At 36.1% G+C, this 10,849-nt stretch overlaps 1 protein-coding gene across 1 annotated transcript; it reads right to left on the reverse strand.

Moving 5' to 3' along the window:
• Positions 1–3,170: 3,170 nt before the first annotated feature.
• LOC139732846 (C-type lectin-like) lies at positions 3,171–8,026 on the reverse strand (the record flags this gene model as incomplete). The annotated part of the gene is made up of 3 exons (XM_071643686.1): positions 7,900–8,026; positions 4,177–4,383; positions 3,171–3,384 (listed from the first exon to the last, which is right to left on the reverse strand). Coding segments are annotated over exons 1-3 (548 nt in total), but the record flags the coding sequence as incomplete, so codon positions are not given.
• Positions 8,027–10,849: the final 2,823 nt, after the last annotated feature.

A 10,849-nucleotide genomic window follows, 5' to 3' on the forward strand; every position in this document is an offset into this window, starting at 1 on the left:
CTTAAACAGAAGAAGTTTTGGTTGTTGGCATCAGGCGAAGTAAATTAATTTCTTTAGTTTATACGGCTTAGAAACGCGTAGATTTGCCTTCAGTTTGGTTTAAAAGTTAGTTAGACTTGCCGGAAGCTAGTGACAACCGAAAATAATATAGGATGTATCTAGGAATGTAGGATTCTAGAAGTCAATAGGTCTAGACGGATTAGATCTAGTCTGGACTGTTGCCTAGAATTCTAGACAAGATCTAAAAAACGTTAGACAGACTCTACCCCTCTGGTCCGAGAAAAGGCAAACCTTAAAACTAGTTAACGATAGCGCCATATCTAGCTCAAGATTCTGATCCATTATTTGTATAATATCAGTTAACCTCTCAACAGTCTAAATCAGGCTTACTATCTAGACGTCTACCTGCGCCTTGCCAGTTCTCCCAAGGCCCTTAATGCTCTTATAATCCTCTCTGTACACGCGAGTACCCAAGTCATCGCAAGGGAAATGGAGTCTACAAACACTCACGGATCGAGCCGATATTTACCTTGAAATTCAAGTTTTGGCTACATCCATATATGACATCTACCCATTCGTTCATAGTCGGTATAGGTTGTTTAATTCTATATTTAAAATGTAGACTCTAGTTGTCTCAAAGCCAGATGCGTCGATCGCTACCAGCGCCAGAGATAGCTAGCTGGCCGGCTGGCGCCGGGTGGTAAAAGCACTGGCTGCCGTTGGCACCCTTGCCAAGCACGCACGGCGCTTGCCGACCCGGCCTGGTTGGCCCCCAGTTATGGCGTCGCCTTAAGAGGGCGCACTTCCATGAACAGTCACTTGAATCGGTCTATACTGCTAGATAGCCCCACCGAACTAAAACATGTTTTAGTTCGGTGGATAGCCCGCGCGCGATATACAAATACATGTAGCCGGCCGCCGCTTGCATTTGCATGCGCGATAATGCATAATCGATACTGAATGCCCGCGACGTGTACGTACACACTACAGTAGGACTACTAGTTGTGGTAGTAGCCTAATTCGATCTTTCACGATCTACGGTAGATGTGACGTGAATTGTTTCTCAGATCTCAGATACAAATACATCTAATCTTGGTCTAAATTAGCTAGATCTCGGTCTAACAGTAACACGACGGCTACCTTTGATACATAGATCACTGTTTTATCAGAGACTGAAGTGGATTAACTTGCACTGAAGAGTGTAGGCCTACATCAACATACCATACCCCATGTCAGGATCACTACACAGTAGGAGACCACACAGCACTCGGAGTCGGAGACAGAAAGGGTAGGCCTAAGTGAAAACATTCTTTACTAAAATCCTCTGTAGGATAATAATGATGATATTGAATGTCCTATTTTCGATTAATACAAGGAAATATTGGACTCGCTAAGCAAAATATTGGACTCGTCTTCGACTCGTCCAATATTTGTGCATAGCTCGTCCAATATTTCCTTGTATTAATCTCAAGGCCATCCAATATTATATAAATATCTTTCTTTTGATTATGCCATTGCCATTTCACCGTATTATGAAAATGATAAACAACAAAAGTAAAAGAAATCACACATCATTTTTTTTCATAATTTCTTTCATTGATGAGACATTCCCATTATAATAGATGAATGAATAACACGATACTATAGTATCCTCTTCGCGCAATCCACGACTAAATTTGGTGATTAGTTGATTTGAAAATTGATGGATAGTAATGAATTGAATTGAATTACTGAAACTGCACCGATCTTACACTGGAGACACAGTGAACAGTGATGCGTAAGCTTAGAGGATACAGCCTTTTTCTGGAATTGCTCCCCTTAGATTGTACTTTTAAATTATTTTTATTTATCATTAATGTACCGTGTAATTTGCATCATACAATATCGTCAGTATTTGCATTCATAAAGTTTATCAATTCTTTTTCACAAATCCTATGGTTTGTAGAAAAGAAAATGTATTTGTTTGTATATTACGCTTGTCATGAATTTGCAGAAATGACTATATATCAAATATCAAATAACAGTTCCAGCACATTTATTTTAATATTTCACTTGACATCTAGGTTAAACATATTTATACTTAGTACAAAAAAGAAAAGAAAAGAAAAGAAAATACAAACAAGCAAGATACAATATAATTATTTTGAGTGATATAAAGTGAATCTTGACCAGAAAGTATGTCAGTGTATCTACTTAAAATAGCTTATACATTACAAGTAGGTTGTAGCTTGACTCCTCAGGATCCTGTATAGTGCTACCGTCGTAACTTTTAGGAGATGTAAGAGTCGTGATGTTGCACAAATCGATCATAATGAATTAGGTCGACAATTTAACAAATTTCAGATATCATCAACATTTTTTTATCAATCAGAAGTAATGTGGACACTATTATATCAAATGCACAAGATGTGGAAATTATATCACCATAGTGATATGATTGAAGTTGGAGTTAGATCGTCTGAAGAAACGAGAGATCAAAATGTCTGTTTAAACAGTATATAAGTAGCGTTTATATTTGTTATGAGTTAGTATTATGTGTGATACTGTTATATAACAGCATAGACAATGTATCTTTTGTGTGTTATTTATAACATTTAAGCATGTAGCAATTTTTGATTTATTATTTGTTAGAATGTTACTTTTCTGTTTAGCATCGAAATGTGCATGCATAATGTATATAGTAATATATATATATGTATATATATATATATATATGTATATATATATAGATATATATTCATAATTATATGTATGTATATATATGTATATATGAAGAGCTTGTTTGCAAAAACCGATAAGACCATATTTGCCAAATGGAGATATTTGCGATTAAAGGTCAAGAAAAATAAAAAGAATAATAAGACAATTTTTGCTTCTTTTGACCATAACTTCAAAAATGTACCTCTATATGTAGTGACCAATATATCGTTTAAAAGGTATTATTTTGTACTTTATAACAGCGACCGTACTTCAAAATCTTCAAAAATGGACTTATCGGTTTTTGCGAACAAACTCTTCATATATAGATATATACATGTATATCTATATCTGTATATATATATATTGTTAAACCATGTAAAAACTGAATTTCCTTATTGGATAAATAATTAAATCAATCAAATATTCTATTTACTGTAAACGAAAAACTGCCTAGCCCTTCACGCTCTTACTTAGGATCCAGTAATTTCATCTCGCAGACGAAGTAGGAGGTTCTGCTGCCACTCACGTCATTAACTTTTGAGTTGCTTCTCACATGAGCGTTATTCTCCTGCTGGGAACGAAAGTTGTTGGGTTCACCAACATCCCAAAAAGCGCTGGCTGCTATGCACAGGCTGGTTCCGTCTTCCCACTGCCAGTCACTGGTGGTATTCACACGATTCAGTCCTGCGGAAAAGAGGTGGAAGAGGAGGAGCAGCGAAATCAAATACATGTATGACTATGTGTATTCTAACGACTGCGTAGATATATAATTTTATGAATTCGAGACGGTAAGTTTTGCAGACAAGAGACAATAATGCAAGCAAATATCGTACCATTACACCTACGTAATGCTTCTAACAAAATGGTAATTTAATGACGAAGACAGATACATCATTTGATTGCATTTAGCCTATGCCTTTCTGTGTAGTACTTATCTAATCTAGAATGACTAAGCTCTTTATTATTATTTCTCATCGGATTTAGATTAGCATGCATGTGTCTAGATCTGAAAGGAAACAGGACATCTTTTAATGGGCATCGAAAAGAGTTCATGAAAGAAAGATATCATCCAAATTGACACGTTATTCCTGCATTCAATTCTAGGTGTATTACGTGTAGAGTAGATTTTGCGTGTTTTGCATTACCCGTGCACTTAAAAGCGTCAATAATTATGATGCTTTTGATTTTTTTCCTGTAAATACATAGATAAGGTAAATTACATCTATCTATGCACTTGATAATGTTGCAAAGAAAAACCTTGCGAAATTGCCTAGAATGACAGAAAGTAAAGTACCAAAACTTTTGGAATGCATGTGACGTGGATCCCTATCTCATTGGGAGAAAAAAACAAGTATTAATTGAGTTATTAATCTTTATATAGCCATGTACGCAAAGCCCCCAGAGAAACAATAGCTGACTAAATGCAAGCTCCCACTATAGGGGAAAAATGTGAACGAACAAAATAAAGAAAGATACCTATCCAGAAGTGTTTGTAGGAGGTGAGTTCGTTCGAGACGTACTGCCAGACAAATTCCAGCTCTTCCTTGTTGTTCAAACTGACAACCTGTGCGTTGTGTTGTTCACAAATGTTTTTTGCGGCACTGTATGTTTCCTGTGACTTCATCAGCTTGTAGCAAGATCCGCTGCTAGTGTTATTCACCCAGTCGTCTGGGCAATCATTCACTGTAGCGTGACGAGTGAAAACATTGAACAATTATTTGGGTGCTGTTCGTTATTCCGAAGGTTTGTTATTCCGAAGGTTCGTTAATCCGAAACACACAAATTCCCTATACCTAGAGGTTCGTTAATCCGAACGTAGGATTTTGTGGCGTTATTCCGAAGGTTCGTTATTCGGAAAATGAAATAGGGTTCGCTATTCCAAAGGCTCGTTTATCCGAAAATGAAATAGGGTTCGTTATTCCGAAGGTTCGTTGGTCCGAAATGATATAGGGTCCGTAACGAACCCTCGGAATAAAGAGCTTTGTTTCATTTTCGGACTGACGAACCTTCGGAATAGTGAATCTTCGGAATAACGAACCTTCGGACTAAAGGACCTTCGGAATAACGAACCTTTGGAATAACGAGCTGTAACCCAATTATTTAGATGTAATAGTTGTTGAGCTCAAGTGGCCATAATAATGAGAGCGCCGGTGAAATCATTATTGGCTACTAATGTCAGTCTGATGAAACGAGATAGCATGGAATACACACACACACACACACACATACACACACACACACGCACACCAGTAACAAAGATTATGAAAAAAAGCACCTCATCTAATGATAAGTTTTAAATCAGACTCAGATCATTTTTTAGGCCTCCTGACGCCTGTGAGTTGATTTGGTATACATACGCGTGTCTTATATGGTGAGGAAGTCAGTTGTCTGAGTGTTTGTAATAATTTGATAAGATTAATACATTAACAATAAGTATTTCAAGAGGTAAAGGAATATCAACAAAGTCGCGTCTATGACCATATATGCCTTCTTCTATCTGCAAATGTCTGTCCTCGATTTGATTTACACATACATGGCTGAAAAGCGATGCTTAGAAATTATATATAGGGCCTAATTGATGACATCTATTTAAACTAATTTCGAAAACTAAGATTGGTTCCATAAAAAAAAAAAAAAAAAATGATTTGTGGATATATTATGCTCCTCTGCTAATTGTTCCCAGAATGTGGGACATTATCAATTTTTATCTAATCGGTAAGTGCTCCAGAGATGTATCAACTAAACCGTTGATACGTACAAAGTGACGTATATGAATTCTGTGATCACTGTTTGTTTGTTTTGCACCTGTTAATGTCTGCGGGCTAACTGCCATTTACAAAATTATGAAATGACTGGTCGCTAAGGAAATCATTTTACACTGATTGTATTAATGACGAGACATCTTTAGGGGAACACAACTTTTATTTGACCCCTTTACAAACCTGCTGAGGCATGTGACGTCAGTTCTGCTGCAAATGTGCTAGTGATTCCACAACCAGAGGTATCTGTCTCGTTTGTCGATGTACCTGCGTGGAATTCATTTTAGCTTATGGTTTATAGCTGACGGTTTCACCTATTCAATATCACAGTCACCTGTATTGTTCTTTCTATACACTTTGATATGTAGGACATTGTGTAAAGGGTTCCATCTTTACCATATTACTATCAATTTACGACACAATGGCCCGAATTCACGAAGGTGTTACAAATGAAACCATGGTTTAAACCATGGACAAAAACCATGGAGCGCCAAGTGTCGCATGGAATATTTTGTTACGAAATTGGTCATTTCGTCGACAAAGTGACCGTTTCGTTAAAGAATGAATTGTCATTTTGTGGACGAAATGTTCATTCAGTTACAAAATGTTGTTATTTCGTTACAAAAAATAATCATTTCATCGACGAAATGACTGATTTAATAACGAAATATTCCATGCGACACTTGGCGCCCCATGGATTTTGTCCATGGTTTAAACCATGGTTCCATTTGTACCACCTTCGTGAATTCGGGCCAATCAGGAGACAGTGAATTTTAGAAAACTATGTACTTTGAATCGCTGATTCCTCCTGTAGATGTGACATGTTTTAAAGACATAAAACTCCAACAAGACATGGACTATTAACATCATGCATTTGCATGTGCATGTTCACATGTGCATTTGCATGTGCATCTCAGGACTGAACATCGCTACCGGAAGAAAGCATGACCAGGAAATGCTTACTTTAAAAGAATAGATTTAACATGTCTGGCACACATGCACTCTCCTCAAAACTGTATAAAAATATACCACTCAATTAACCATATACCTATGATTGCAATTGAACAGGTTTAATGGCTAAATGTCAAGCCCATCGCTCATCAAAAGGGGAAATGTATAATTGTCTCAGTAGACGATATGTCAATAGACGATATGTTACGAAAGTAGAATACAGCCATGAATTATATTTACATGGCAGATTACATTTCACCTCTATTCGTAACAAAACTTATGAAGATGATTATTTTTCCCCTTGAGCCTCTTGGACAATTAGGCTTGGTAGATGAAGATGATTACTTCAGATGAAAACAACATCGACAACCTGTCCTCAAGATGGAAAGAAAGAGTTTCGCTTAGCCTTACCAAATTCAAAGACGTCTCCGGTAAACCCCTCAGTACAGTGGCACCTGAAATTAGTTTTGGTTTCCACACATACGCCATTCTGACACGGCTCTTTCCAGCAATCTGTTCAATGAAATAGATTACCTTTTAAAGTATACACCCATGCAGGACCAACAACATCTACAAGCGCATGTTAAAAGAGTTGTTAAAATTGTAAAGTTTAAGTAAATATACCGCCTTGTGTAAATGAATTTTGTTGTTTTTCACACATGTAAATCAGAACCAAAATTTAGAAACATTAACTCACAAGGATTAATGTTAGCAATATATCTTTAGCTGTCTTTTTCAATCTTTTGCCATTCAAATCAATAATTGCTTCACTCAAAGTCACAAATACACACACACACACACACACACACACACACACATATATATATATATATATATATATATATATATACACATATATATATAATATCGCCGTGAAGTTGGCCTATATGTTCGGTCATTTAATTTTGCATTTCTGGAAAAGATTGTAGCATTTACATTGTACAATGGAAACTTAAGTTCAAATCAGTCCCAATGTGTGTTTTACTATCGTTTAACTCAATGAATGACGGAAGTAAGAATATTAAATGACATGCTTTTGTCGTGCAAATTTTGCGTTGATAAAACTGCAAGGAAAAAATAAGACAAAGGAGTATCTTTATTCATTACTTTTTTGTGTGTGGTTTACAAATTTGAATGACACAATTCAAGGTCTAATTACTCGTGGGACCAATCCAATCAAAGTCCTTTGTACGAACAGTAGTTACCTGTATTGTTTGACAATACAGGTAGCTACTGTATCTTTGACATAGGCTTTTTTTGTACTCAATATAGTTGACTTCCTGTAGTTATTACGAATGACAGTGTTATTACTACATCGCCATTTCCGATGTTGATGTTTACCGTAACTTTTCCTCGCATACTTTGCATCAATTTGTTACCATACCTGGCAAAAAGAAGAAATAGATACATGTAATTACATTGAGAAATAAAACCACACTATAGAAGAGACGGAATCAAAATAAATCAAAGTAAACAACAATCATCTCACCCGGAAGGCGACAAATCCAGTAGTCACCCTGAGTGCAACTCCTTGGAGAGAAAGCCTGCTTTATGAACTTTGGGATTAGTTGAATATCTGTGTCGTTGACTGTCTTTATCTTGCACTGTTGGTGCATGTGTATGGGGAAAGTGTAGGTCACATTGTACTTGTTCCTGCATACACCGTGAGCTGCAAACGCAAGGACAGAGTTTTTATGGCGTGGTATAAAAGTTGTTAAGGATTGGAAAATGACACACGTATATTTTAAACTGATAAGGATTTCCTGGCTTTCAGGCACTCTACGGAAGCTTTTCATTTTAATCACTCGTATGGCGATAACCATTGTCACATGATGATATGAAATATCGGAAGAGTTCTATACTAGCATAATTACTAGTATTGCAAATTTTCTATATCCTATAACGATCTGGAATTGTTAATGTTTTTAAGTCTTTATTTTCATACTTTTCCAATCACAACTGAACTCCATATTTCACGTTATTATAATACCGCAAATAGACAATATATCTCATCCATATTTTACAAATATATTATATGGGAAGCGAAGTAGAGTGTAAACGTACCGGTATGTATACTGTCACGACTATAGGACAACCATTGTATATGAAATTATTGTCAAAAATTACAATATTAAAAGTAATTATCAAAATATCTTTTAAATTGTTTGGATTCCCTTTTGGAGGGCGTGGGAGAAAGAAAATAACCAATGTGGCTGCAGAGATTAGAGCAAAAGGGTTATGGAAAAGAGAAGTATCTTGTGTTTAGAAGAACCTCAAAAATAGCGTAGGGCCTAATGGAAAATCACAATTCAAACACAAGAAACTGATTAAGAAACGGAATACAGACGTATAATCACACACTTGGGAAAATGTACTAATGTTAACAATGTAAAGGACATGAACTTCTTCAAAAAGCTTAATTAATGTTTATCTTTCATAGACGATGCACCTTAAAATAATACAAACGAAAATGACAAATTACATCCATATGACACTCAAAGAAATTTCCAAGCTTTGTAACAAAAATACATACATTAAGCAGTGTTATTGAAGTTAAACCCGACTCAAATCCATTTTATTATGTCGTACAATACACATGTAAATAAGTTAGGATGCCGGCACAACAACGAAATAACAAAACTACGATGAATTAAATCGGCTAAGTATCACCAACGGAAAGAGGAGGAAAATCAATTTTGGGAGTTAAACAAATGAAAATAATGAAAAGATGGTCCTCTGTAAATCTTTCTCTCTTGGTCTCTCCATCTATCTGAAATTCTTTCACTGTTTCATCGTTTGTCTACACAGTTTTCGTGCTATCTCATATTTTCCTACGCTGTATATATATATATATATATATATATATATATGGGCCGTGACGCGAGAAAAGGGTCCTTAGGGCATTAAATACCGAAAATGACTTTTCACCTCCACATTGTAGAAGGAACTCTGACGTATTTAGATATGCAAAACTTTTTCTGAAATTTCAATCCTAAATGACCCCATTGCGACATTCAAAAAAGCTTGTTTTGTCCAAATCCTGTCACTTTTTGATGCTTCTACGCATGTGCGCGCAGTTAGCTAGTTGATCTTTTTTTGCGCGTATTGCTTTGTCAAACTTCCGCGCCGTTTTCTGGCGTTTGCGCGTAGCGGTGCTAAGGGCCCTTTTCTCGCGTCACGGCCCATTGGATATACAGATTTGTTCTGTTTGAACTAAATACAGCAATTCTGATGTGGTTTTTTCACTTAACCCGTAAAAATACTTCATTTTAAGTTGTGAAACTTTGATGGTTACATCAGAAACTTGTGATTTTAAGGTAATATATTAATCTATACAGTTTTATTGTAATTTTATCGTTCAAATTGTTTTACTAGTGTATTTTTACAAATTTCTGTTTTCCAACAACGATTTCTTGAATTAAATGTCATGGTGTAAAATTACGTAGACGTGACTTAATTTTAATGCAGAAACTGATAGTATTTAATCCGACTTCCGTTTATATGTCTCGTTTTGATTGAATAGAAATGTACATTTTATGTAGATTATTGCAAATATTTAATAAGTAACATTTTTATTCAGAATTCCGTTTTTTATACTCTGCATCTAAATTAGAATCTTTCTCGAACAGATGCATAGTCACATGCGCTTCCACTCATATCGCCCTCTCCATCTTTCACTCTTTCAACGTGTGCCACAGTGTAAATCCCATGTTGATTATCCTGAGACCGCAACGCATGAGCGTTGCCATGGAAATATAAGCCATACATGTATAACTTGTTATAGACGAATTCATGCTATAGATAATTATGCACTTAAAAAAGTGGCAAGCTTTGCTGTGTTGTATATTTTACAAAACGCCCCAAACCAGTCTGCTCGGCAGCCGGGCGACGATATTCTAGCCACTTTCGCCCGCGACTGCGACTGGCAGCCGTCCAAACAACGCTGTTTTCGTGTGTTTGTTTGTTTGTTTTCTTTTGGTTTGATTTTTTAATGACATCGCTCGATCGCCACTGAAGTTTTATCGCGTAGTTTAGAATTTCTCCTCACTTCCCACCCGCCGCCATCATAAAACTATACGCTCGATGAAGAAACACAGAAGAAAACAATAGGACTACAGAAGGTGAAGCGGAACCAGGGCTGTCTGGAGAAGGCAGGGGTTGGGGGGGGGGGGGGGGGGGGGGGAGGCAGAGGCAAGACAACCGCCACCACGGTATAATGATAATGATAATAATAATAATAATAATAATAATAATAATAACAATAATAATGATAATGATAATAATAATAATAATAATAATAATAATAATAATAATAATGATTATTAGATTAGAGCAAAAGGGTTATGGAAAAGAGATGTATCTTGTGTTTAGAAGAACCTCAAAAAAAGCGTAATGGAAAATCACAATTCAAACACAAGAAACTGATCAAGAAACGGAAT

This window comes from Diadema antillarum, unplaced genomic scaffold (assembly GCF_040938485.1).
Source record: "Diadema antillarum isolate AM-2024a unplaced genomic scaffold, OU_Dant_1.0 seq00000454_RagTag, whole genome shotgun sequence".
NCBI lineage: Eukaryota > Metazoa > Echinodermata > Echinoidea > Diadematoida > Diadematidae > Diadema > Diadema antillarum.